The sequence below is a fragment of the Drosophila hydei genome, unplaced genomic scaffold (genome assembly GCF_003285905.1).
Source record: "Drosophila hydei strain 15085-1641.00,03,60 unplaced genomic scaffold, DhydRS2 tig00000283-arrow-arrow-pilon, whole genome shotgun sequence".
NCBI classification, from domain to species: domain Eukaryota; kingdom Metazoa; phylum Arthropoda; class Insecta; order Diptera; family Drosophilidae; genus Drosophila; species Drosophila hydei.
In genome coordinates this window covers 1,274,243-1,302,189 of record NW_022045702.1, presented here as the reverse complement: position 1 = coordinate 1,302,189, position 27,947 = coordinate 1,274,243, and the positions used below count along the sequence as shown (strand labels likewise).

The following is a 27,947-nucleotide window of genomic DNA, read 5'->3' as shown; positions in this document are numbered from 1 at the left end:
CTAGATAAAAAGCCAGCCCATAGATAATTATGATACATCTATATATATATATATATAGATACGATACTAACTAAGCAGTTAAGCAAAGTCCTACGAGCCATTTAAGTAGCACTCGATGCCATTGACTGATATTTTATATACTGTATATAAATCTATAATATTTAGCAGGGTAGAATTCAATTTAATTAACTTAAGCGAATCAAAAGAAAACTCTTTCAAAAACACGAAGAAGAAGAAACACAATAATCCCCCCAAGAAAAGAAAACAGTTGAAATTCGATTGAAAATAAAAGAAAAAGTTAAAGAGTAGCCGAAACAATTCGAAGTTCAACTAAATCCTAGCGAAATTTTTAAAATGGGCATTAAAAACACAAGTAAAACGATGCAAAACCAAACGAGAAGAAGAACAAGATGAAAATGCATACATAGCATATAAAAAGTGAAATACATAATACTATATTAAAATTATTACTCATTATTGTTGTTGTCTCATGAATATAACATTGAAATCTAACAAAAAAAACAAGATTTGTATCTCAACAGCGGGTGGCACAGTTCAGGGCACTTGGCTGGAAATACGTAAGAAATCAACTTTATGGCAAATTTAGATAAATAAGCCAAGCAGTGGCTGCCATAAAACAGGCAAGTGAGCGGAGTAGTAGCAAGCAGGGCAATTAAATATTTAGATAGCATACAATCATCGGGTATAAAGTACAAAAATATAAACAAGCAGTGCTATCTCAACAGTGGGTGAAACACTTATGCAATAAATTTTTTGGCAAATTTAGATAAATAAGCCAAGCCGTGTTTGTCATAAAAACAAACCAAGCAAGGGAAACATATGTAGTTTCATGCAGTGTAGTTAAAAATTTATGGAGCACATAAACAAGCAGGTTTAACTTGAAATTTACCAGAAAACATTTAATAATTCATGTTCAGTACACAGCACACTCAGTAGTAAAGCAGTTCAAATAGCTTCAGCAGAATACTAACACGCCATAAAAAATAAAGCAGTACTAGCTTCGACGCACACTGCTTGTTATATGTAAGCAGTAACAAATACTTTGCATATCTCCTTTAGCAGTGCAAACAAGCAGTAGCCCGCAATATTTGAAATTTTCGCACAGATAAGATAAGCTAGTATTAAAAGCAAACAATTGTTTTTAATCTTTCCGTTTTTCAATTGTGCACAAACAATGTTTAATCAGTCTTTAACTCCATCTAGCCTACTTGGAAATTTGAACTAGCTACAGCACTATCTGACAATCACATCGGGACTGATAAACAAATTTAGTTGTTATTATTTCCGCTTGCTTTAAGAATTCTTGCCAACTCATAGGGCACTCAATATTGCTTAAGTTTATCGACACGCCAAATTGGTATTAGACTTGGCCGACATGAAAAACTCACGTATTTCTTATCGATTAAGTTTCCCCCTCTATAACCACTAATAAATACACAAATATAATTAAAACACTTCGTCATTCGCGTGGTTGTAGTTCGAGGAACAGCAACGTGGAATAGCTGCCTCCGCCTACAGACCCATTTGGCAATTAGAAACTCGAAAAAGACAACGATTCTTATCTCCGCCGACAGATAGCACTTCAAATTGACAACAAATGACACAGATCTATCAGAAATCGGAGGTCGCGGAACGCAATGGCAAGAACGGGCAGCCCGTTTGGCTCATCTACAAGGGCAACGTCTATGATGTAACAACATTTGTGAAGAAGCATCCAGGTGGCGACGATCTAATACTCGAGGTAGCGGGCAAGGATGCAACCAAGGCGTTCAACAAGGCGGGACACTCACCGGATGCGGTGCAGCAGCTCCGAGAGTACAAAATTGGCGAGGTGGCCATCGATGAGCAGCCCAAGCCGCTAACAGCGGTCCAATCTGCAGACGTCCAACAGGAGAAGCAGCCGCAGCAGCCGCCAAAGCAGGCGGAAAAGTCCTCGAATAGTTTCTGCTGTTGCTGAGCTCGAAACACAGTTGCCGTTAAGTGTATTTGCTTTTTTAATTATTAACATAGTTCAGGTCGTTTTAGTGTATTATTACCGTAGTTAACTAGAGCTCAACCAGTCATTAACTAATATAAGATCAACTCTATATTTTGCGTAGCGCAAATGTAAATAAACTTTCCATTAAGGTTGCCTTTTCTATCCGTTCCTTGCACTAATTATTCGACTAAAGGTGGCTGCTCCTGCAGCACCTGGCAGGCAGCATCGTACAGCTCCAGCGAGAAGCTGGACAGATTGTGATTGGTGTGATTGCGTAAATAATGATAGAAGCGACTCGAGCGTCGCTCCAAGCTGGCGCGTTGCTTTTCGCTGCGACAAATCGCACGCATTGCGGGCTCATAGTCCAGGGAGCGGGCGCAGCTGGAGCGTAGTTGGAAGCTGCCCAGCTGATCCGAAAGGTTGAAGCTGCAAAGCAGAGCGAAACAAATTGAAATCTCTCTCTCTCTCCCTCTCTCGTATGTCGTGTCGTACTCACCGCTGCTCTGGCTTATCGAACAAGTTGTAGGCATAGTTTTTGGCTGCCAGAGAGGTGCCAACAGCTCGTTCCACTAGCTCGTGCGCCAGTTGCTCGGAGAGGTGCGGCTGTAGTCGGTCATTCCGCTCCTCGAGCGTCGCATCCAGCAGCGTAGCCGTTGACAGCTGCTCATAGAACGTAGCCAACGTCTGCAGTGGCTCCTGGGCCTCACTCTTGTTGAGCCACGCCTTCTTCGGCGAGCACGACTTGCGCTTGCCCACACGCCGGGACACGGGTGTCGAGGGCGACTGCAGCTGCGTGGAATGCCGCAGCAGTTCGTTGAGATTGAGGCGAAGCAAGCGAAAGTCAACGGGAAAGGGTATCAAGTGCTCCACATTCTGTGCGCAGGTATAAAACTCGAACAGGCGCTGATGTATCTGGACGCCGGGCAGCGTGGACAAACGTGGCGATTTGCTGGGCGAGCTGGAAGCAGCAGCGCCCGCAGCTGCCGCTTGCTCTCGCCGGGCATCGCCGCCGCTTTGTATAAAGAACTGCAGCTCCATCAGAGTCTTGCGCAGATTCTGATTGTTGAATAAATATAGGGATATCAGCTCGTCCAGCTCGATCGGGCAATTCTCCATCAGCGCCAGCACGGCGAGAAAGCGTGAAATATTCAGAGCATTTGGCGCCTGAAACTTGATCATGTTCTGCTGCATCAGGCGCTGCAAATGCGCGCAATTCGGATCGGTGGCAACGATGATGACCGGACGCTTCGAGCTGGCAGCGAGTGTGTAAATGGCATCCGTGAAGCCAGCATCGATGTTGTCAAAAACAATGTCCGCATCCTCGATGAGTATCAGAGACTTGCGCACATCCTCGTCGCCCTGATTGCGCCTGGCTTTCAGGCCATTCAGCTGCAGCTTTTGGAGCAGCTGCTGGGTGGGCGCGGCGCCAGCTTTGGCCTCCTTGCGTATCTGATGCGATTGCGTTGCCTCCTGCAGCTCCTGTATGAGCTTCTTGCCCGTCCGCCGCATGCCCGCATTTATTTCCAGCACGTTGAAGTTCATATCGTTGGCCAAAGCGAAAACCGCGTTCGTTTTGCCACTGGAACAGGGCCCGAGCAAGACCATCGTATTGCAGCTGGCGCTCATCGAGCTGGAATCGTGGTCGTTGGAGCTATCTTCGAACGGCTGTGAGTTCCGATTGCTGGCACTGGCGCCATTCCAATTGGCCAGGAAATCACGCAGCTCCTGCACAGGCGTCAGGTTTACAAGGACCTGCTCGAACAGCAGCGGCTTGTACTTCTCAGTGAAGAGCAGCTCGCCATTGGGCGCCAGGGCTGGCGGCTGGAAGTCCTCTTCCTTGTCCGACTCCTTCTGCTGTTCGATGGAGCGCCGCGTGCGTCGGGTAACCACAAACGATTCACCCATTGGCTGCGTATCCTGCGCCGCGTCTATAGCACTGAAGTGTCTATACTTCTCACGCATCTGATTGTAGCACTTGAAGGTGGGGAAGCGTTCGAAGATGCTCTTCCAGTTCTTGACCATGGCCCGCTTATTATCCAGCTGCGGCAAGGGCGTCCAATTGCAGCTGACTCTCTTTTTGTTAGCCACAAAGTCGGAGGCAGTGCAGCTGGTTATGCTACCAGGGCAGGTTTTGCGCACTGTCGCTGGCTTTTGGAGCTGTTCTTCCGCACGCCAAGGCAGCTGCTTGCTTGTCCCCTTGTCCAGCCTCTCGCTGCCCACATGGGCTATGCTTGGGAACAGCTCGTAGCTATCTTCGTAGTACTGCTCGTAGGAACGCTGACGCTGCTGCTCCTGCCTCAGTTTCTCTGGTACGCCGGAATGCAAGAACTCTTGACGAGCCCGCAATGCTGTGGGATCTGGACTTGGCTTGGGCAGCTGTCGCATGAAGAGCGGCGCCAATTTTTTAGGCGTTACAGCTGGATTGCTGCTGTCCAGATCTATGATTTCCACTGAATCCTGTTCTTCCACTGCTGGCGGTTGCTTGGCTTTCGTGGGACTCGCCTCCAGGTCGTAGTCATAGCGCGCCTTGGCTGCACACGAGCGCCTCGGCCGACCGGAAGGGGTCGTTGTCGCTGAGCTCTCTTCAACATTGACTGCGTTAATAGAGCTAGTTTTGCTGGCGCGTGGCCGGCGCCTGGGCGTCTCTATTGTCTCCTCTATCAGCAGAACTTCTGCCTTTTCTTTTTCTACCGCATTCTGTGGCGATTCCACTTTGCTAAAGTAGCCCAGCAGGCTATCGCGCTTTTTGGTGGGCGACGACAGCTTCGATAGAAACTGTAGTGTTTCGGGATCAGGGCTAATGGGCAAAGCCGTCTCCACATCTGCGCTGAGCCGTCGCGTGCGTGGACGTCCGCGCAGTCTTTTGGTTGGAGCTGAAGCTGTTTGCGCCTGCTGGCTGCTAGGCGTTTGCTTGCCCACGCTCAGCACCTCCTGGCTACTGATGGCCTCCTTTGCCTCTTGCCTGCTGCCCGTTTGCTTTCGACCCTTCGGCAGCTCCTGACTTCTGTTGGACGATTTGCCTTCGCTCCGCTCGGCTGGCTGGGTCAACATTTTCTTTAAGCTGCAATTGATTTAGAAGAGTCAACGATTGTTTTTCGCTAAAAGTCGAGCAGCATCTTACCGCTTGGCGCGCTGCTCCATTTTCTGCTCAATGTACTCGCCACGTGCCTCGTCTGCCAGGCGACGCTTGGCCCCGCCCTTACGTTCATTCCACTCCTGCAGCAGTTGCTTGCGTTTGGTTTGAGGTGTGACTGTTGGCTCCACAGGTTCTGCCAACTCCTGGCCATTGGCATTGCCGCCCATGGAGCGATTGCGCGCATTCATCATTAGCTCGAATACATTTGTGGCTTTGGCTGGGGCTTTGCCAGCTGGATCAGCCTTGGCAAAGTGCTTCATGATCGTTGATTGTGGCGTGCTGCTCTTGAGCGGGCTCGCACTCGATTTGCGTTTCGCTTGACCCAAACCGTTCTCCCGCGCCGTTTTCTCTCGCAGCACGTGGCGGCCATTCGGCGTTGTTGTTGTTGTAGTTGTGGCTTCAATTGTTGTTGTTGTTTGATCGGCTAGCATTGCTGCGCGTCGTTTCTCTTCGCGCTTTCGCTTGTGTTTCTCACGATGCTTTTGCTTCACTGTATTCAAAACTTCCTCCATGTTTTGCAAAATTAATTTGGACTTGGCGCTGGGCGGTGCTCTCAATATGAAAGGTGATGTGGGCGGCTGTTCCAGTACATTTTTGGTGGGTGTGGTAAAATTGGCTGCCTCTTCAGCGTTTGTAGTAGTAGTGGGTGTTGTTGTTGTTGTTGTTTGCTCACTTGTAAGACAATTTACATCAGTCATTGTTGTCTCTTCGTTTTTTACATTCGTACATAGTTTAAGCTCTGTATGTGTGTCAGTGTAGTAGTGTCTGTGTATATATATGTATAATTTGCAAGCAATTTAGGTGTACAAAGCCAAACTTATAAAATTTGCAACAAACAACGGAGTAAAGCAAGCTACATACATAAATAAACAATAAATTGTGTACCTTGGATTTGGCCTTTTTTTCTTATAACTTGCACACGCACACGCACACATACAAATGCCAACACAAGCACTATATCAAAATGCACACCCTCGCGCAAGCACTTAACCACTCAGATAATTCTTTTTTCTATTGTGCATTCTTTAAAATTGTTTAAACATTTCGAAAAATTTAGGAAATTAACAAATTTCTGCGCAAAAATGCAGGAGATGATTGATACAAGAAAAATGGCGCGAAGGCTTTACAACACTGCTGATACATGATTCGCTATCGATAGTTTTTATCGATAGGAGCAATTGCTTGACTATGCGATAGTGCGATAGATCGGAACGTCTTGTTCGATTGATGATGTGACTCTGACAAAATAAAAACTAAGTGACGTCACAAATAAAAAACAAATATATTTTTGACACATCTATTGTTGTTGTATAGTTAACAGAAATGTAACGAACTCTATATATCTTCAAGTAAATCAAAGGAATGTGTGTAAACTTTTACAATTTATATTCAGTTAGTTAAGATTTGACCATCAAGGTCATATTCAAAATTTTGTGACGTTATGCGCAAAGAGAGGGAAACACGTTGTGCGCCACATTAAAACGAATGTGTGTTTTTGTTGTCATAGTATGTGAAATACGCTGCCAAGATATAAACAACAAACAAGTATTTTTTTATTTAACAAAACCGTTTTGGTGTGCAGCAACAATAACTGTTTTTAAACATGTCAAAAACGTCGAGCGTAGGGAGCTTAGAAAGTGCTGTAACGGGTCAGCTGCCGCCGTCGATACGCAGAATGCAACAGCAGCAGCAGCAACAGCAACAGCAACAACAACAGCAACAACTTGATACCGAAAAAGACTACCCAAGTGCGATTGAGCTATTGCGCCAGCGTTCGCAACGTTTGGCGACGCGACTGCAACAAACGCAAAAGGAATTCTCAACGAAATTGCCAAATACAACGGATTATCCCTTGATCGAACAGAAAGCTCATCAATTTATGCGCAACTATGTCTCACAGTCGCAAATGCAATTGCCGCAGCAACGTTCAATGCCAGTGCTCAATGTTGCTAGTGCTGTTGCAACAGCAAATGCCGCTGCCAATCAACTGCAACAACAACAGCAGCCGCAGCAGCAGCAGCAGCAGCAGCAGCAAAGTCATTTACCACCATTGCCGCTGCCTTTGTCTAGCTACCCCTTTCCCATGGCTTCCTATATGCCAATGCATATATTTGCAACAGCAGCCACATCCATTCAGTCAACGCAACAACAACAACAACAACAACAGCAGCAGCAGCAACAGGAGTTAAAGAAAAAGCGTAAATCTCGCCATGCGCTTAACAGCGAGGTGGATGCCCTTAAGGACCTAGTCCTAAAACTTGCCTGCCTGAGCCCCGACATTAAGGCGCACGCTCAGCAGTTCATCACGCAAAACGAGGTGCTCGCCCAGCTGGATTGGCTGCATCTATCAGATGCGCAGCAATTGAACAGATCGAACAACTATATGGCAGCTAATGTAATGCGTCAGCAGGTGGTAGCTGCTGGTCATCGCATTGATGGCGGCATGGACATGACGAATCGTCAGCAACATCAGCAGCAGATGCAACAGCACCTGCAACAGCAACTGCAGCAGCAACATCAGCTGCAACTGCACCAGCAGCAGCAACGACCAATTGCCCGACAGCCTGGAAATCAAACACAGCCCATGACTCAAAAGCGTTTAGGCGAGATTCTGCGTTCACGACGCGATTCAGATATATCCACCACTAGTAGCAGCAGCACTGCTGCCACAACTCAGCAGCAACAGCAACAACAACAGCAGCAGCAACAGTTGGAGACTGGTGGGCAATCGCCGCGCAAACGCAATCGCAATCGCAAGAAGCGCAATGACAAGAACACGCCACGTTCTCTAAAGACCGAACTGGATGCCATGCGTTCCTACATCAACAAGATCGTGCAACAGCATGTGGGCAGCGAGCAGCTGTTGCCGCAGGAGCTGCTCTTCAAAGGTGACTTTGGTGATCTAGAGACGCATGCCAGACGCCTGGTAACCGCTGGCTATGGTCGCATCGTCGAGGAGGAGATTCGTGTGAATCGGAAAAATAATCGCCAGGCGTTCATAACTATGTCCACGGATCGCGAGGCACTGGAGCGTGATGGCATTGTTCTATTGCCCGTGGCCAGACGCTATGCCTTCGAAGGCGATACGGTGCGTGCTTTTGTCTTGAATGTGGGCGCCACGGTGAACAAGACAACGGATGCGTCAGCGGGCGCAATTATAGGTGGCAAGGGCTCGCTATCATTAGGTAATTGTGAGCTTCCTCTTCTTCTGATAGCTTCTAATGCCCTCTCTCTTTTCGCAGCTGAGGACGAGGAGTTGTCGGAGGAGACCGAATCGCAGGACTCTGACGATGACAATGTGACAGTCATTTCCTCCGATAATTGCCCCAAAGCTTTTGTCATTGCCATTGTTAAGCAAACCGAGCTACGCCAGATTGTCGGCAATATTTCCTTTACTAATCCCACCAAACTGTGCGACGATGAGTTGTTCTACAAATTTCGGCCCTTTGACTTGCGCATGCCCATGGTCTATATATCGCAGGCTAGCTGCGCGGCTCATTTGGGTGGCAAGCAGATGGACGAAGTGTGCGGCTTGCTGTATCTGGCGCACATACTCGAGACGGACTCCAATGGCCATTGCATTGCGGAGCTGGTGCAGCCGCTTGGACGCGTTGGCAATCTGGACAATGAATTGAAGGCCATACTCTTCCATAATAGTTTGCGAGATATTGTTCCGTATGAGGAGCGCTTCAATGAGATGTACGCACAGGCGGCGCCAGCTGTAACAGCCACTGATCTATTGAATCGTCGGGATATGCGCAAAAGCTGCGTCTTTACCATTGATCCACTGACTGCACGGGATTTGGATGATGCCCTGTCCATTGAGAAGTTGGGCGATGATGAATATGAGGTTGGTGTGCACATCTCAGATGTCTCACATTATCTGCAAGAGAACAGCGAGCTGGACAACATTGTTAAGGAACGTTCCACATCGATCTATTTGGCCAACGAGGTGATTCATATGCTGCCGAAGACGCTCTGCTTCCGTTGCTCCCTGTTGCCAGGGGAGGATAAGTATTCGTTCTCTGTCTTCTGGCGCATGGATGGCCAGGGCAAACAGCTGGCTGAGCCAAACTTTACAAGATCCATCATGAACTCGTGCTCACAGTTTGCCTACGAGCATGCCCAGAAGATAATTGATAATCCACTCGAACCTTTCACCGAGGATGATTTTCCCAACATACTCAATGGTTTTACGGTCAACGATATAGTCCAGAGAGTTACCTGGCTGCATGGCATTGCCTCGAAGATTCGCACTAAGCGCTTTGATGATGGCGCCCTCACCATCAACAATGCTAAGGTTCGCTTTAGTCTGGATCCACTGGAAGGCGAACCCATGGGCTTTGAGGTGGAACAACAGAGAGAGGCGAATCACATGATCGAGGAGTTCATGTTGCTGGCCAATCAGGCGGTGGCCAAATTCATCTACGATGCATATCCCAATATTGCGGTGCTCCGCAATCATCCTCCTCCCTTGACCAAGTCACTGAAATCGTTGCGAGAAAAGCTTCACTCGATGGGTTTCGATTTGGACTACAGCTCCTCGAAAGCGTTGCAGACCAGCATGCAAAAGCTCTGCCAGGAAGCTGCCGACCCTGTTGCCATGTCGGCGTGTCTAAGCCAGCTGCTAATGAAGCCCATGGCGCGTGCGACGTAAGTAAAGCAATATTAACATGAGATATTATAATACCCTGTAATGTTTTGGAAGAGTATAGGACGGCATCTGTTGACATAAATGAGATGAGCTTAGTCGCATAAATCTATATATATATATGTTATTACAGGGTATTAATCATGTTCTTTCTTTTTTACAGCTACATATGCAGCGATGGCAAAACGGAACCTTCTGATCTATGGCATTACGCCCTCTCAATACCCATCTACACCCACTTCACGAGTCCAATTCGACGCTATCCGGATGTTATGGTGCATCGGTATGTACTTCCCCCTTTTTCACTCTCTTTTAGAGATGCTTAAGTTTGTATACAATATTTAAAGGCACTGCATTTATGTGCGATACTTGCTAGTTTCGATATCTTTAACGATATTTAAATTGCGTACTTACATAGGTATGTAAGATAATGAAAGTGGCTAATATTTGGAAGTTTATAAATCAGAAGCTAAAGTGAAGTATTTTCTAATAATACTACACCCACAACAATATAAATAATTAAGCAATGTGTTTAGCGAATGCAATTTTAATAAGAATTGCTATTATCGACCATTTTTAAAATGTTCATTGCGATGATGCATATCGATATTTAAGATAGTTGCGAACCTCATTCCTATTTTCATTCTTTTTTGTTGCCTTTGCAGTCTGCTCGCCGCCGGTTTGAACTACTGCGCTGCACCTGAGCGCACAGCGGATGAACTGCATCATTTGACAAAAGTTGCTAACGAACGCAAATACAATGCCAAGCAAGCGGGCGATGATTCCAGTAATTTGTTCTTCAAGCGGTATGTGAGCAATCGACAGGTGATCTATATGCGTGCCGTGGTCATGGAGATCTTTCAGCATATGATGAATGTGGTCACCCTTGAATCAGGACATGTCATAAGTATCAACTACAAAATGCAGCGAGTGCTAATTGATACGCATAATGCACCCAATTTCATTCTGGTTGCCGAGAGGAATATGAAGCAGACGCCATATAAACTGCAATTTCTCTCTGTGGTGCCCATTCGGTTGATTATATGGGATGGCAAGCTAACGGGATTTTTACTCACTGCCGATCAGCGTCAAAAGGGACCCAGCATTGAACATCAAGGCGCCTCCTCTCGCAAGGACAATAAAAAGCAACAACAGCAGCAGCAGCAACAGCAACAGTTGCAACAACAACAATCTGCAAAAAGCAGCAACAAATCTAATAAAAATAATGTACACCTGAAAAATGCTCAACAACTGTCGCAGGAGCAGCAACGTCTGCGTCGACAGCAGCAGCAGATTCAGCAACAACAACACCAACAACAGCAGCAGCAACAACAACAACAGCAGCAGCCGCAGCGAATGTTTGCCGTGCGAAAAAACAGTTCATAATTAACTATAACAGCGAAACAACCGATTTGAAGATAGCGGCCGCAAAAATATCGCATTTACACACACACGTGCAGCTTTTTTCTATTTTATTTTTAAATCGTTGCTGCGTGTTTTCTAATTCATCTTCAATTTCAAAACACAGTGGATCGATTATAAATTTCCTGAAACCTGTGAATTATCGATTATTAATCAAGTTGCAACTCTGATGTGGTCGATATGCAACCTCTTAAAAAATGCAAAAAAAAAACTTTAATTTTGGTCTACACATATTGAAATTTTGAAAATATATTTCCAATTAAGTCAAAATTTTCAGTTTTCAAAAAGAACTTCCAAAAAAAAAGAAAGAAAAAACTCAGAAAACCTTCCCGCTCTTTGACATATGTGACTCCCCATCTTCCAACGGATCAGGCTGCAAACGGAGAGTATGTTAATTCAACACAATTTGTTACATGGTACCCAGTGTAATTGGGCAGTTGTTTATTTGTTGCACACTGTTGCGTGTTATTTGAAGCACACGAGAGACTGGATGGTATGGATAAAAATTTCCCGACACCTTGCGGAAACTAACAGAATCTAGTTATGCTCGCAAATAAATAGTTTAAATTTATTTTAACAGCAAACTTCTCCAGTTAACAGTTAACGCAGGCCGTTTGCTAACAATATACTTAGTTTATATGTACGAAGTAATTATTAAGCAAGAAGCAGAAAAAATTTATTCAAAATTGCCACTGTATGGAATTTGTTTCATAAAATTTTTTATATTATAGAAATAAAATTTAAATATCTTGAAGCGGTGTATTGATACTTAATCGGAAAAACACGTACGCCTTATCGATAGCATGTAACAGTCCAATAGAGAGCGTAACAGCGCACAGTTTGGGCAACACTGCAAACAGTTTGAGTCGCATTGCTTAAATTCTGTCGTTCGGTAAGGTTCATACGTCCATTAATTATATTTATATGTGAAAAAGAAAGCAAATTAAAATAAAAACAGCAACGTTAGCTGAAGCTCGTTGAGTTCATAGAGTGCATAGAACTACTAAAAAATTAAAAACAATATTAATTAAACAGCAGTTGTCATCAACCAATTGCGTGCTTCACTGTTACGGCAAAAGGAAAGCGCAAATGAAAAAATATATACACACAGCCAGAGGCAGCAGAAGCAGCAGCAGCGTAGCATCGCAACAAGGCAATGGCGAAGGCGGCGCATGCTCGAGGGGAGCTTCTATCCTAAAATCGCGCGTAATTTGCTTAAAAACATTCCCGATATATGTTCAGAGAAAGGGCATATTAATTATACAAAAAGAAAAGAAAATAGAAGTGCAGACAGCAGGCAAAATAACTGTAGTATGGTAGCAGGGGTAGAGAGCGGAATTCATCGACCAGCCAAGAAATCAACAGTGCTGTGGAAAAAGTGAACAGCACAACTAGCGCTGAACAACACTGGCTACATATATAGTCGTCCCACTCCCGCCCATGCGGGAGGCAACGCGTTTTTGTTTGTGGGCCTAGTTTATTGGCCATCTGTTTTGATTTTCTCTTCTTGAAATTAAGCGCGCGAAAGGGGTGCGCGTGTACTTTCTTTCTCTCCCGAAATGCAAACGTGTGGGTGCGCTCCCAAAGTGTAACAGTGTGCGCTTGAGTATATGTGTGTATCGCAATTTACGCCGCGCGCGCTTTTGATAATTGATAAGCACTCGTGTTTGTTTGTGTATCTCAAACAAATTGACAATAACAACATACGCTCATACATGCACACGCACACAAATACTCACACACACATGTTGCACACGCGTTTTTATTTTTGCCGCCATTAAGTTTGGGTACATGTGTTTTGTTCTTGTCATACTCCGGCAGTACTTAAAAAACATAAATATAAATTAAAAAATATATAGTCAATATATCAATATATCAAACAACTGGCCGTCTTACATTACATTTTATTTAAATTAATTGAATATCTGTTTTGTACAGAGTTTGTGAAGCGAATATTAAATTAAGCAACAACAAGGAACGATCAGAAAGCAAACGCAACCGCAACCGCGCCCTGGAATTGTTTTTAATTGAATCTTGAAGACAACCAAGTTTATAATACACAAAGCATACATAAATGGTTTCTACTTTCATTGGCCTATTGGGTAAGCAATAAATCCAAAAAGAATTTTTACATTTATTTTAAATATCTCGTTTTCTTTTAGACATACAATCATGGTGGGAGATACCGTGTATTTCGCATTTCTGTTCATTGTTTAGTTCCGCCTTCGATTTGCCAGACATAGATATTGAGGTGAGCTTGGCACGCATAGAATTATTTTGAAATATACCATTAACTAAAGTCTTGTCTATTTGTCTTGCAGGACCTCGAATCGGCGCTGCTCTCCGATGGTACCAGCGATGAGGATCAAGTTGCCTTAGTGCCCGAATTGATTGTACGCCTTCTAACCGGCTGCGATGCGCTACAGTCGGTAGCCAATGAGATTACACATAGCAATTATCAAATGTTTTTGCGCCGATTCCTGCGCCAACAGTGTCGCCTGCATCAGACAGAGAATCACTTTGATACGGACATAGATTTTCAATCGCTGCCCGTTCGCAAGCGTCTACAAATTCTGCACGATTTATGTCACTTTCGCCTGGACTCTGTCGATGTGCAGGTCATACTCAGTAATCTAGAGGCGGACAGTTTGCGCGTTGAGCCGCTCGGCTACGACGCTAAAAATTCGGGCTATTGGTATTTCTACGGCACGCGACTCTACCGCGAGGACAAGCCTACATCGGCCGCAGCTTCCGGTTCAAGCAAAACATCAGCAGCAGCTGGAGGATCCGCTGGCTCCAGTGCGAATACAACTTTAGGCAGCAATAGCACTGTCTGGCAGGTGATTTGCTTCACCGAAGAGGATTGGCAGAATTTGGCGGCCAAATTTAAGACCTCAACGAATGGTAAAGAACGTGAACTCTTCCAAATACTGGATGAGAACTTTCTGCCCAAGCTGCCACAGCTGTTTCGCGAGCGTGAACGTTTGAGACGCAGAAAGTAAGTGTTTCGCAGATGAAAGTACGAGATATGATTTTGTTTCATGTTCATTCTGTCTTTGAGTGATACAGAATCAGTTATTTATATATGTATAAAGCCTTGCTTTAGCCAATAAGAACAGCAAAGAGAGATGATAATGGCATGCTGTACTCTGTAGCTGAAGATGTCTTCAATTATGAATCTTGAATAGATGTTTTAAGTGATATTTGTATTCAAATTGCGTTAGATATAGTAATTAACTTTGTTTCTCTCACTCGATTACAGACTGCTGCAAGTGCGAAACTCCAGTCGCATACGTAATCTAGCCGAGTTGAAGGCGCGCCAGGAAGAGGAGTTGAAGGCGCGCCAAGAAGAGGAGCGTAAGCGTGAGCGGGAGCGAGAACGTGAACGTCGCGAGCGACAATATTCAGCGAGTTTGGCGCCGCCCGCGGCGCAGCAACGCTCACGCAGACGGTTAGCACGTCCAGTATTATAAACAGAGCAAGAAGCGGACAGCATATATCACAATCATATAAACCACACAACAACAACAACAAGAACAACAACCACACACAGACAACAACAACAGCCAGAACTATCAAGCACACGCACACATCCAAGCATATTTTGTTTCAAAAGCCGCTGTTTAAGTTTGATTATTGAAATTGATTTTGTTTTCATTTCGATTTGTTTTACTTAAACGACAACAAAAAGTTGCTTAAAGAATTGTCATTGAAACTTAGAAGAAGAATAAACAAACGCATTCTCATCGACGCTTAACAACAGGCCGCCAGCGAGAGAGACTGAGAGAAACTGAGAGACACTGGACCAAATAATCGAGCGACACGCACTTAATTTCAGTTTTGTCCATAATTTGAAAATAATTGGTTGGATTTCGTTTTCAAAAGCAAATAAAAAAAATAATCAAAACACACAATATGAACAATTATGTAAGCATGCTTCTTTTACTATTCCTATATTTGATATATTGCAATTTATTATATTACTTTTGCTTAAATTTTATAATTTAACTTTAACATTTGTTGTGGCACTTCATTCCATTCAGCTTTCATCGAACAGGGCCCACCTGCAACAAGATGTTATCTACGCAACAAATGAACACAGACTTTTCCATAGCGTATTATATCATAACAGTAAAAATCGTTTTGCAAATTAACTTAGTTACAGTGAATGCTCGAAAAGAAGAGTCTAACATGAGTTTTCAATTAAATTTATAAACATTTTCGTTAGCCTTTAAAAATCATTTAAAATATTGTAGAGTTCATAATATTTAATGTAAAATCAATGAGAACTTCTTTGCAGGTATTCACTGTACTTAAAATGCAATTTTCATGTAAAAGCTTAACAAACATAACCAGCAAAGTAATTAATTAGACATCATAAATCAGGGCAAATGTATTAATATTCATTTAATTTAGTCTTAAGCGATTTCTACTGTGCCTTTGTTTAAGTAAACCTCTTGATATACTATGAATTGTTAGTAAAATTTATTAATGATTTACTTCTCTCTGCTCTTCTCGCTGCAGCTCTCAATCGACATCAACAGCTAGTGGTATTTCAACTTACGCAAGCTCCCTCAGACGTACAACAACAACTAATTCGAGCGAATTTCTGTGCCACAGGGAAACCTTCTGCTTGTCGCCCGAAGAGGATGATCAAAACGACGACGAGGAGTCGACACAAGAGCAGCAGCAGCAACAACAACTAGCGGAACAGCAAAAGCAACAGCTCGAGCAGCAGCAACAACAACAATTTGAAGAGCAACAACAACTCGAGCAGCATCAGCATTTAGGCTCTGTAACAGCAGCTGGCGATAAGTTTCGTACGCCGCCACCGCCGCCGAGAGAAAAATCGCAAACGCCAGCGAAATTGAAGAACAAGAGCCATCATCATCATCACCATCACCATCATCACAAGAAGAAGAAGTCAGGAAAAAAGCAAAAGAAACGCTCACGCGAGCGTCGCGATCGTGACAGAGATCGTGGTGATCGGGATCAACAACATTATCATCATCATCGGCGGCGACACAAGCATGCGTCTGAGACAGACGAAGAAGACACGTACAACAACAATAACAACAACAACAATAGCAACAGCAATAGCAACAGCAGCAGCAGCAACCACACAACAGGTGGACGCAGCCACAAGCGACGCCATAGTCGCCATCACCAGCAGCAGCAGCAGCAACATCAGCTGCCGCCGCAGAGTCCAGAGACTCCTTCACTGAGCCCGGAGGATAAGGAGAACTTTTGCCGTCAGCTGCAATTGCTGGATTCAAACTCGGCGGCCATTGCGGTCGCCACAAGCATTGCAAATCTAAGTCTGCCCTCGCCCGTCGCGCATGACAGCGAGGAGCAGCAGCAACAGCAGCCAGAGCCAGCACAGCCCGCACAGCCGCCAGTGCCAGCTGTTAAGCGCGAGGAGCAGATGGCGCCAGCGGCCAATGTTAAGTTGCCCGGCAGGCAAACAAACAATTCACTTAGTTCCCTAACGGGCAATATATTTATACCAACGGGCGCGCAGCAGCAACAGCAACAGCAGCAGCAACAACATAGCAGCAGCATCAGTAACAACAACTCCACCTCTTCTTCCTCTGGCGAGGCGACGGCACGCTCTAAGAAACAAAAGAGCGCAGTTGGCGCCAGCTCCGGCAACTCCTCCAAAGCGGAACGTAAATCGGAGGCGCCAACGAAAAGCAAAAAGTCAACAGCCACGGGAACGCCATCGTCGGCTGCCTCTACTGCCTCCTCATCCAGTAAGGCGGAACGCATTAGCAACGCCTACTCTGACAAAAGTGCCGATGAGTAAGTGCCAAATAAACTCTAGCTAATCAAACAAAGCCCAACATAGCACAGAATACACACACACACGCACACACACACATACTATCTATGTCTAGATCTTTAAGATCTTTTACTAATCTATGTAAAAAGTATTCCTAAATGTAAAAAGCTTTTACAGACAGCCTATCATTGATTTATTAGAACAAAAATATTTATATACTGAAAGTAGCGCAGAGTTTATAAATTTTGGCTGTCTTAGAAATATCTTTGCAGATAATATGTACTTTTATATATATAACCTAAACGAACTTGACTCTGAGTAAAGTTGAACTGATGAAATTTGATACATGAACTTAGTTTAGATGTGGGAAGTAATTGAATTTATGATTGATTGATATAAAGCTTTGTTAATTTCTAAATGATCGAACAAAATGTAAAATCCATGTCTGCAAAGGTATTTAAGCTTTGTCATTTAGTTTAGACCCTAAATCCTACTGTAATTTTGTTTGTTTGTTATTTAATTGCATGTTCTTAACTGTTGCACTCGTCTTTACTAACCGACACCATCATATTTCATCAAATTGTATATAATATATCAATTGAATTAACATTTTATTACCCATTTGTATTGTACATTTTTGTACCTACCACCACCAAAACAACAACCAACAACATTTTGACTGTTCATCATAACCGTAACAAAAAACCAATAAAAAAAAACGTACCAACAAAAACGTAGCCATGTAAATAGTACCAACCGTAGCAACAGCAGCTTTAACAACAACAACAACAACAACAACCACCACCACCACTACCACCATAAGCACGCGTCGCACCACAATCACAACATCAACAACAACAATCACAACCACTCAACGTCGGAAGCAGCAACCGCAACAAAAATAACAACGCCGCACGGAGCCCAAACACCATCACACAACACCACCAACCACACGCACCATCCCAACTCCACCCACCACCCACATAGTCATATAAACAGTAATAAACATAAGTCTCATTCCTCGACAACAAACATAACACAACAACAACACATAACAAATGTAACCAGACCCATAACACATCATCTAACAAACACCACCATCACAACAACAACAACGACAACAACCACATCATCAGCGAAAGCAAACAACAATTCAACGTACAACTCCTCAAATCATGCGAATATTCTTAGCTTTACCGAAACGGAGGAGGTGCTACAAATCGGAATGCATAAAGTACTTGTCTATGTGAAGAATCACCGGGATGCATGGCCCTTCATGGATCCCGTTGAAGAGGATATTGCACCGCGATATTATTCAATTATCAGAAGGTAAAGTAAAACATACAGTGAGGCTGATATATATAATTTACATATGTGCATGATAATAACAAATAATCGCCCCTCTTCTAGACCCATGGACCTGCTCAAGATGGAGGACAAACTGGACAGTGGAAAGTATCACAAGTTTAGCGAATTTCGCAACGATTTTCGCTTGATAGTTAACAATTGTCGACTGTACAATGGTCAAAACAATGGTAGATCTCAATATACTATATGTGTGTATAAACATTATATAAACTATCTCCCATACCACAGAGTATACGGAAATGGTGAACAATCTGCAGGACGCTTTCGACAAGGCAACCAAAAAATATTTCGATAATCTCTCTGAAGACGACGATGATGATCCGAATTTAAGTTATCCCGCCGCAGACTCAAAAATGAATGTATTTCGCGAAAAGTACTTCAACAAGAAAGTAAAAGGTGAAGAGGAAAAGGAGTCCTCAGCGAACTCGACGTCGAGCAAACGATTACAGGACACCAGTGCCGAAGAGGAGGAGCACAGTGAAACAGAGGAGCCTGCAACGGAAATGACAATACATGCGCAGAAACGTAAACGCAAGGAGAAGGATAAACGGCGTAAAAAGAAAACTAAAACCAAAACCGAAAGAGGCATTGGTCACGCAGAAGATGTGGACACGGATGAAGAGGACTTGCAACCGGAGCCGCCACCGCCGCCGCGTGTAATAAAGAAGAGTAAAAGTAACAAAGTACTTAAAGAAAAAGACAAAGACAAGGACAAGGACAGGGAAAAGGAAAAAGAGCTGGCTACCTCGAGTAAACGTGGACGCAAAGCCAAAGGCAGCAAGTCTTCGCAGTCAACACCGGCCAACAGTTCCTCAAAGCCCACTACCAAAACACAAAAGACCAAAAAAGCGGGTAAAAAGTCAACGCCCGAAACGGAAACGGAATCGGAGGTTAGTGATCCACCACCGTCTGAGCCCGAATCGAGCGACGATGAAGAATTGGCTCTGGCGAAAGTCAAATCGCTAGTGAAACCCACAGCGCGCACGATAGCTGCACAAAAGAAGAAAATGGTGCCCGCCGAGTCGAAGGTGAAGACACCAACGCCTGTTAAGCGGCAGCTGAAGAGCAAGAAGGGAGGACGTGGCCGTGGCAAAGGCGAGCGGGAGCTGGATGACCTGGACGATGATAGTCCGCTATTTGATAAGAAGCAATTGCCGCCAACAGCAGCAGCAGCGCTAGCAGAATCCGCTGCAGAGCTGGAGGAGGACGATGACGAACTTGATAATGACGACAATGCGGATGCAGATGATGATGATGACGACGACGATGATGTCTCACGGTCGCGCAGCATGTCGCCTTTCAAAGTGGATTTACACAAGAAATACTCAAAGAGCGCGCTTAACGATGATCTCTCCGAGCTGCTGACGACTGTTAAAAAGGTGAGCAGTGTCGAGACCTCCAAGCTGAGCGCACGTCACGAGGGTGACAAATCCGATCAGGACTCTGAATCTGATTTTATGTCGTTGGCCAGCTGCAACAGTAGCTCCGATGAGCGGCGACGTCGACCCTCGCCAGTGGCCACTAAGCGGGGTAAGAAAACAGATGTAAAAAAGGAAAAAGAGAAAGAGAAGGAACGGGAGAAGGAGAAAGAGAAAGACAAGAAGAGCTCACAACACAAAGAAAAGGATAAGGATAAAGACAAAGATAAGCATAAGGATAAGGAAAAGTCACGAAGTGCCAAGCACAAGAAGAGCTCCGCAGAAGCAGCGGCTGCAGCAGCCGCAGCTGCCGAGCAGGCGGAACTGGAGATGTTGCTGCCCTTCATGGACAAATACGACGTGATCAAGTATCGACGCAGTCGTGCAGCACAAAGCAATTCCAGTGCATCCAATTCTGTGGCGCCCTCCGAGGACTCCAAATCAACGAGTATCAAGAGCAACAGCAACTCCAAGAAGAAGCGAGAAAATACAACAGAGCCGGCAGCGGATCATAAGCGTGGTCGCAAAAGCAAAGAGCCAAAGCATGCCAAGGAATCCAGCAGCAGCGCAGAGAAGCTAATCAAGCTGGAGAAACCAGAGAAGGAGAAGGAAAAGGAAAAAGAGGAGAAGCCCGTGGAAAAACAGCCGAAGAAAGCAGAGACACCAAAAAACGTTGACAAGCCGCTGCTGCGGGAATTGACGCCACCGCCGGCGTTGGCCAAAACCTCAACACCGCCAATAGCAATTGTTAAGACAGAGCCGGCCACCAAGGATATAGCCAAGTCGGCTAGCAACAATAGTGCCGCCAGCGTCAAGGCCAAAGATTCCAGCGCCAAAGCCAGCAGCAAAAAGCGAGCGGACAAGCAAATGCCACCGCCGCCAAAGCCAGCAGAAAAGTCTGCTGAAAAGGGCAATAAAAAGCTGACGGGCAAAAAAGCAGCTGCAGCGGCTCAAAAAGCCACGGCCAACAGCAACGCGAATCTGGAGGCGCTGGATGTGGAAACGGAGCAAACGTTGAAGGACATCAATCGTTGGCTGGAACATACGCCGCGCTTCTCTGAGTTTAGCTCTGCAAGCAATTCACCTTCGCGTTACAATTTGCTGGATGACTTTGATTCGAGCATTGGCACCAAACTTGATGCGGCAGACTTTAGGCGACCCGTTGCTCTGGCTGCGCCCAAGGCGGAACTAGTGCCCACAAAGCTGGCCGAAGCGCTTAATGAGCTGGTCAGCGAAACGACGCCCAAGCAAAGCATAAAAACCGAATCCGATGTGCTTCCCACGGCGAGCAGCGTGAGTAGCAGCTGCGGTACACCACCGCATTCAATGCACTCGGGTAACTCCATTGGCAGTACCTCGGCTACAGCGGCTAGCTCTACCTCGGCGTCCTCCAACAACTCTTCAGCAATAACGCCGCAGGCAGCAGCGCCAGCGGTTCCTTCCACAACCGGACCAGCAGCAGTTGTAGCAACAGCAACGTCGGCACCACTCAAGCCCGTCAAGGAGCCGAGCAGCACACAGCTGCTTCTTAATCCTCCACCGCCACCGCACATCAAGCAACAGATGGCCAAGGAGGCGAAACGCAAATCGCTCAAAGAAAAACAAGCGGCAACGGCGCAGGCTCAGCAGGCCAAGGCCAAGGCGAATGTGATGCGAACTATTGAGAGATTGCAGCCGGGTAAGGCCAAGGGAAATCTCATACAGAACGTGGCCAAGACGGAGGAGCTGGAAACGCTACTCAGTCCTGTGGTCAGCAAGATAAAAGAATCGAAAAATGCGCTTACCTCGGAGAGCAGCGATGGAGCACCAAAGCTTAGTCTGGGCACGGTGATCACGACCCAAGATTTTGCGCTAGGCAAAACACTCGAGGAGCTGGCGAACAAGAAGGAGCACGAACAGCAGCCCAAAGAGAACAGTAGCTGCGGCAGTCCGGAGGAGTCAGCTTCAGCAACAACGCCCACCAAAGAGCCACCCAAGCCGTTCGAAGCGCTGCTCGAGCTGAGCAAAGTCAGCGAATTGACTTCCAAAGCAGCCTCAGCCGAGGCCAAGGAGAAGCCCAATTTGAGTGCGTGGCTCAAAGCTTTTGGCGGTCCGAAGGTCAACAAGAAGTCCAGCGAGGATGAGAAGCAGCCAACGTCGTTGTCGATCGCACAGGATGACGCCCGGGTGGCGCCACCCGCCCACTCGCCAGCTGCTGGCGATCCGACCAACAACTTTTCGCTGCCTGTTGTGATGCGACAGCGCAAGCCCAGCACGGGTAGCAGCAATTCGGAGCGCAGCTCCTTCAGTCAGGATCCTGATTCGCCGCGCATAGCCATCGATGAGCGTTATGGTTCCTATGCGGCTGGCTCGTATACATCGCCTATTTGCGCCTCACCTATTGGCGCCTCACCCATCATGGTGTCACCGAAGCCAAATGACGATATGGGCAAGCCAGCATCTCCATATACTCTCAACGGAGCCATAAAGGTGGGCTTCTATCAGGACACCACCACCAAGAGTAGTCCAGATAAGAGCTGTAGTCCGCGGGAGATGAATTCCCCGTATCCACAATATTCGCAGCATATTTACTCTTCGGCTTCCTCGCCAAATGTTTCAACGCCGGAGCTGAGCGGCACTTCGCCCTACGGTGGGGGCAATAGCTATAATCCGTCTGGCTCAGAGGCGTCGAAGACACCAGCCTATTCTTCCACATCGCCGTTGCCCATTTATGATCAATACAAACAGCCGCGATCGCAGGAATCCGATTATAACTCTTCAATGAGTCCCAGCACGCCCAATCCGCATTCACCCTATCAGCAGCCACAGAGTTCGCCTTACACCACTCCTCACTCCACGCAGCCTTCCCCTTACCATGGCCAGTCGCCATATCATCAGCCGCAATCGCAACAACAGCAGCCGGCGCAACAGCAGCCACAGCAGCAGCAGCAGCCTTCGCACAGTCCCAATGCCCAGCAGCAGCAGGCGCTGAGCCCAATGCCCAGCAGCGTGGATTCGCCCGCCTCCTCGGCTGCCACACAGCCACCCACGCCGCTGGCCCAATCTCCGGCCGAGCAACAACATTCACCTTATCAACAGCCTGTGCTATCGCCCTACCAGCAACAGGTGGCACCGCCTGCGCCGCCAGTGGTTCAACCGCCTGCGCCAGCACCAGTTGCACTCCCTACGGCACATTTACCAGGTAAGCTAAGCATGGCAGCTTTTCGATAAGCCCTTGACTTGTTTTACTTAACATTTTCTAACTTTGTCTTCTCGTTTTTTTTAGCAACTATGGGCAACAGTGGGTATGGGCCAACACATGACAGCTATCAGCAGCAACAGCAGCAGCAACAGCAGCAACAACACGCCTTGTATAATCCAGCAACGCTGATCAATCCGCTACCAGCTGCTGCTGCTACAGCGACGCCTGTGGCTAAGCCAAATAATAACGAATGGAGCCTGGGTCACAGTCTACTTCCGCCTAACCTGACTGCGACTCAGCAGCAACAACAGCAACAGCAACATCAGAGTCAACAGCAGCACCATCAGGCATTGGCTCATCAGCAGCAGCAGATGCATGGAATGAAGCCCAAGTATCCGACATATGCACAATATCAATCGACAAATGCGGCAGCCAATGCAGCAGCAGCAGCGGATGCTGTTGACAATCAACAGCAACAGCAACAGCAGCAGCAGCAGAAAATTGTACCACCTAGTTATGGCAGTGATATGGCCACCTTTATGCAACATCAAATGCAGCAGCCAGCCAAAACGGAGACATTAATAAATCCGTTAAAGCGTTCCAATGAGGATTATAGAGATGTTGCTGCCAGCAAACTGGCCAAGCTGGATGAGAATCATCAGCAACAATTGCATACAGCCACACAACAACAACAGCAGCAGCAACAACAACAGCAGCACCAGCAACAACAACAGCAGCAGCAGCAGCAGCAGCAACAGCAACAGCAACAGCAACAACAGCAACAACAACAGCAGCAACAACAACAGCAGCAACAACAGCAGCAGCAATCGCAGCCTCAAACATTGCTCAACAAGCAACAGCAAATGTTTAATAGCTTCCTAGGTTCCATGACCTTTGGCAAGCAGCTGGGCCCTATAGCGCCGGATAAGGCATTTGAAATGTATAATCGAGCGGCGGCAATGGGTTTTCCCAAAGATTTTGCTAAAGACAGCAACGCCTGCAACATGCAGCAGCAGCAGCAGCAACAGCAACAGCAACAGCAACAGGTAGCGGCTAATAAGCAACAGAATAGTCAGCAGCAGCCACAGTCACAACCACAGCCGCATTTAACTCAGCTGCAGCCGTCGCGTACTCTAACCTATCAGGAACATCATCAGCAGCAACAACAACAACAACAGCAACAGCAGCAGCAAAAGCTGCAGCAACAACAAGCGCCACACAAGCCGCATAACTATGGCAGCACCAGCAACAATCTACAGCAACAGCAACCTCAGCCCACACAGCAACAACAAGAGCAACAACAGCAGCAGCAGCAGCAAGCGCACAATGCGTATCAGCAGCAGGCGCAGCAGCTGAATCACAACTATGCACCAGCAACAGCTGCAGCTGCTGCTGCAGCGCAACAACCAACAACTGGCAAGCCCACATCAACAACACAATCCGCCGTTACGACCAACAACGACAACAGCAACATGTTGCACTTGTCCGCAACTGCACATCAGCATCATCTCAGTCAGACGCATCATTTGGCTGCCTACAACAAGCCCACGCCTCCACCACCACAAACCTACAACAATCCGCTGATGCACACGCTAGCGGAGTCCATGCTCGGCTATCCTGTCAACTACTTTGACAAGAATATGCCGCCAGCAGCTCATATGTACAGTGCATCCAGTGCTGCTACAGCGTATGGCAATCCCGCTCAGCAGCTGCCTGGCAACTATGTGCCTGGTAGCAATAGTGCCGCACAGCCTACGCCACAGCAGCAACAGCAGCATCATCAACAACAGCAACAACAACAACAACAACAGGCTGCAGCAGCAACTGTCGAGGTTAAGGCTCCTGCCAAACGTGGACGCAAGAAGAAGGCAACGACAGTGGCAGCAGAGGCAAACACTAAGCAACAGCAGCAGCAGCAGCAACAACAACAACAACAGCAGCAACAGCAGCAACAACAGCAGCAGCAGCAACAACAACAGCAGCAACAGCAGCAGCAGCAACAGCAGCAGCAGCAACAGCAGCAGCAGCAGCAACAACAGCAACACAACCAGCAGTCAATGTCACAGTACAACATGCCACAAATGCCTGCAGCGGCTGCCAGCTCTGCAGCCCATCAGCTGCAGGCGCACGCTCAGGTGCTGCATCAAGGCTTTCAACTGTACGCGGGTCTCAAATCCGGCGGCGTTTCTTCGCCTGCTGCTGGTACGTCGTCATCCGCAACAGCAGCAGCTGCAGCCGCCGCAGCTGCAGCCGCCGCAGCTGCAGCAGCTGCGGCCGCTGCTTCAGCGAGCAGCGCCTCGGCCAATCAAACGGCGGCCGATGCGGCAGCCATCTCGCTGAAGACCGCCAGTGGCGGCGCCGGCATGGTACCCGGCAGTGCGTTCAACTTTGCGCCCACGCCCAGTGCGTTGGGTCTGTACGGGGATCAGACAGCGGCAGCAGCTGCTAGCAGCTACTTAGATCAGTTCCGCGATGCTGCACCTAATCCATATTATATGCCACCCGCGCCGGCGCACAGTGGAGCCACAGCAAATGCAGCGGGCAATGCGGCAGATAAAACACAAAATCCATTAAGTACGGCAGCTGGTTCCTATCCCTTTCTGGCTGCAGCGCATCCATCAACACGAGCAGCTGCTGCAGCTGCGGCCTATCCATTCGCTGCCTCCCAACTGGATCCCAATTCGCAGCTGTATCAGCAATATCTGCGCCGCGATGATTTCCATGCACGCATGATCTTTAATCAGAGTCTGCTAGGTGGCCCGGCTGCTGCGGCCGCTGCGGCAGGCTACGGTCAGCCGCCGCCGCCTCCAGCTGGCTATCGTCCCTCTGCACTGGGCACCAAGCCATATGATATTAGGCAATCATGGTTTTAGCAGTACGCCAGTGCCGCCAATGTGGATCTGCAGGGCGATGACCTGAATGCGGCAACAGCAACGGCGGCGGCGGCAGCACCAGCGGGAATCGGGGGAGGCGTGCCAGCAGCAGCGGGCGTAGCGGCAGTATCAGCCGCAGCAGCAGCAACAGCAACGCCTGCAAATACACAACGCTAAGTGCGTTTGGTTTCAAAGAAAAGTTTTCAACGTGTGCTAAAAACTGGACGAAATGCATATATATATATAAGTATATATAATACTATATATATATTTCTTTATAATTTTATATATTTTCTATATATTGTTTCATATATGGCTAAATTGCTGACTCGAATTCTAGTCTGTTAGAAATCCCGCTGACTGTTTTAATTGTTCATATGTTTCGACTGAATGTTTCTGTGTGTGTGCGTGTGTATGTGTATGTATGTGTGCGTGTGCTTCTCAAGCTCCACCTCCCAACGCTCCTCATCCTGACTCAACCGCCTCCATAATCGCCTTTTCCACATTTGTGCAATGTTCTAAACTAAATTCTAAACAGCGCCCAGATTTTAGCACAGCGTTCGCAACTACAATTTTAGCTGCCTTGTTTCACGACTAAACCTAATTTTTTTGTTAATGACAAACAGATATATGTAATTGTTTATAAAGTTAAAGAAGAAAAAGCAGAAACAAATAGTTGAAGCAAAATCGATGAATGCGAAAGATTCTAAGAATTGTTTCAATTGCTTCCGACTATTGTAAGCCTTTAGTTTGCAGAATTTAATTAAGCGTATCGATTGTAAATTAGCTATTATTATTATTATTATTATTACATTACTATTACTATTACTATTACTATAATTAGTTTATTATATGAACGTGCAGCGGGTAAATTTGTTGAAATATTTATTAACATCTATCTAGAAAAGCGAAGATAGAAATGCAAAAACAAAACTGTTTGCAGCAACAATTTATTTTTAATTATATTCTAAGCGAAGCAAGTTGTATAAACTTTTGTTAAATATATGCTAAGTAAACAGTACGGTCTAAACTTAAATCCAAAAAATAAAAAGAATAATACACACAACACACACACACACTCACACACACACACAACATACATACATACGTACTCATTGCATGCGCAACATTCCGCCATGATACAAAAAATTCTTTTAGCCCAAAACCATCTATGCTGTACATACAAAAACAACAACCACAAAATGAAGTTAATACTGTTACGTTTTTCACATACACACATCTCAGATTGTAGCTTTAAACGCTGTATAAAAAACAAGCAAAATTCAAAATAATTTCAAAAGCAAATGCAAAATCAACTGCAAATGCAAAAGCAAATGCAAATTTATGAAAAGTAAATGAAAAAAGTGTCTTAGTCGCTATTAACATAAAATTATAAATCAAGCAGAAACGCATCAAAAAAAAAAAAAAACAAAATAAATTGTAAAATACAATTTACAGAGAGCCCTTAATTATTTATATATATATATAAATATATATATATATATTATATATTATATATATATATATAAATATATATATAATATATATATATATATATATATATATTATATTATATATATATATATAAAACACAAATACAATAAATCTAAAATTAATTAAGTTGTTAACGCTTATGTTTTGCAAAGGTAAATTTTTAAATTTTATAAAACCTAATTATGATAAATAGTTGATAAATATTAAAAGAAAAAAAATAAAACAAAAATGGGTACCTAGAGCATAAAGAGCAGCAACAAATAACATATTTAAAGAACCACAAGCTAAATATATTATATTATTAGCAATTATATATATTATATATATATATATATATATATATATATATATATATATAAATATATATGTATGTATCTACTTACATGCATAGACATATATACATATATATATATATATATATATATATATATATATTAGAAGCTACAGCGTGCCGCATGCACAGTAAATACAATCTATATATATATATACGAAATATATATATAAATATGTAGCTATATATACATAAATAAAAAAAAAAACAAATTAAATAACAATAAAGAATTATATTGCATATTGTACAAAATCGTTTGCATTAATTTGAAAGTGTTGAGTATATATACGTG

At 45.3% G+C, this 27,947-nt stretch overlaps 4 protein-coding genes across 6 annotated transcripts; 3 read left to right on the top strand and 1 right to left on the bottom strand.

Moving 5' to 3' along the window:
- Positions 1-1,292: 1,292 nt before the first annotated feature.
- Positions 1,293-1,988, top strand: LOC111600477 (cytochrome b5). The gene has a single exon (XM_023316587.2). The coding sequence runs from the start codon at positions 1,619-1,621 to the stop codon at positions 1,976-1,978; it is 360 nt and encodes a 119-aa protein (XP_023172355.1). The 5' UTR covers positions 1,293-1,618; the 3' UTR covers positions 1,979-1,988.
- A 170-nt stretch (positions 1,989-2,158) lies between these two features.
- LOC111600471 (ATPase family AAA domain-containing protein 5) lies at positions 2,159-6,253 on the bottom strand. 3 transcript variants are annotated; one of them, XM_023316580.2, is made up of 4 exons: positions 6,021-6,253; positions 5,121-5,807; positions 2,496-5,060; positions 2,159-2,425 (listed from the first exon to the last, which is right to left on the bottom strand). In XM_023316580.2, the coding sequence occupies exons 1-4, from the start codon at positions 6,068-6,070 to the stop codon at positions 2,179-2,181; spliced, it is 3,549 nt and encodes a 1,182-aa protein (XP_023172348.2). In that variant the 5' UTR covers positions 6,071-6,253; the 3' UTR covers positions 2,159-2,178. The 3 variants fall into 3 exon arrangements, with proteins under 3 accessions (XP_023172348.2, XP_023172347.2, XP_023172349.2); XM_023316579.2 differs by having other exon boundaries at positions 5,121-5,900; positions 6,021-6,252; XM_023316581.2 differs by lacking the exon at positions 6,021-6,253 and having other exon boundaries at positions 5,121-5,994.
- A 153-nt stretch (positions 6,254-6,406) lies between these two features.
- Positions 6,407-11,458, top strand: LOC111600470 (DIS3-like exonuclease 2). Its single transcript, XM_023316577.2, has 4 exons — positions 6,407-8,320; positions 8,378-9,788; positions 9,950-10,069; positions 10,452-11,458. The coding sequence occupies exons 1-4, from the start codon at positions 6,739-6,741 to the stop codon at positions 11,170-11,172; spliced, it is 3,834 nt and encodes a 1,277-aa protein (XP_023172345.2). The 5' UTR covers positions 6,407-6,738; the 3' UTR covers positions 11,173-11,458.
- A 669-nt stretch (positions 11,459-12,127) lies between these two features.
- On the top strand, positions 12,128-25,898 carry LOC111600503 (protein split ends). The gene is made up of 12 exons (XM_030223790.1): positions 12,128-12,414; positions 13,147-13,310; positions 13,371-13,459; positions 13,530-14,206; positions 14,471-14,659; positions 14,762-14,802; positions 15,729-17,010; positions 17,729-18,319; positions 18,401-18,525; positions 18,587-22,957; positions 23,042-24,168; positions 24,262-25,898. Exons 2-12 carry the CDS (start codon positions 13,283-13,285, stop codon positions 25,828-25,830), a joined length of 10,089 nt encoding a protein of 3,362 aa, XP_030079650.1. The 5' UTR covers positions 12,128-12,414; positions 13,147-13,282; the 3' UTR covers positions 25,831-25,898.
- Positions 25,899-27,947: the final 2,049 nt, after the last annotated feature.

Bases quoted from the DNA above. Each gene is read 5' to 3' on its own strand.
- LOC111600477 (XM_023316587.2), top strand. From the start codon at position 1,619: ATGACACAGATCTATCAGAAATCGGAGGTCGCGGAACGCAATGGCAAG.
- LOC111600471 (XM_023316579.2), bottom strand. From the start codon at position 6,070: ATGTGTGCGTGTGCGTGTGCAAGTTATAAGAAAAAAAGGCCAAATCCA. The intron at 5,901-6,020 runs GTACACAATTTA...ATATATACACAG, and splicing joins AAAAAAAGGCCAAATCCAAG to ACACTACTACACTGACACAC. The intron at 2,426-2,495 runs GTGAGTACGACA...TCTGCTTTGCAG, and splicing joins TTCGATAAGCCAGAGCAGCG to CTTCAACCTTTCGGATCAGC.
- LOC111600470 (XM_023316577.2), top strand. From the start codon at position 6,739: ATGTCAAAAACGTCGAGCGTAGGGAGCTTAGAAAGTGCTGTAACGGGT. The intron at 8,321-8,377 runs GTAATTGTGAGC...CTCTTTTCGCAG, and splicing joins CAAGGGCTCGCTATCATTAG to CTGAGGACGAGGAGTTGTCG. The intron at 10,070-10,451 runs GTATGTACTTCC...TTGCCTTTGCAG, and splicing joins CCGGATGTTATGGTGCATCG to TCTGCTCGCCGCCGGTTTGA.
- LOC111600503 (XM_030223790.1), top strand. From the start codon at position 13,283: ATGGTTTCTACTTTCATTGGCCTATTGG. The intron at 13,311-13,370 runs GTAAGCAATAAA...GTTTTCTTTTAG, and splicing joins TACTTTCATTGGCCTATTGG to ACATACAATCATGGTGGGAG. The intron at 14,660-14,761 runs GTTAGCACGTCC...AACCACACACAG, and splicing joins CAGCAACGCTCACGCAGACG to ACAACAACAACAGCCAGAAC.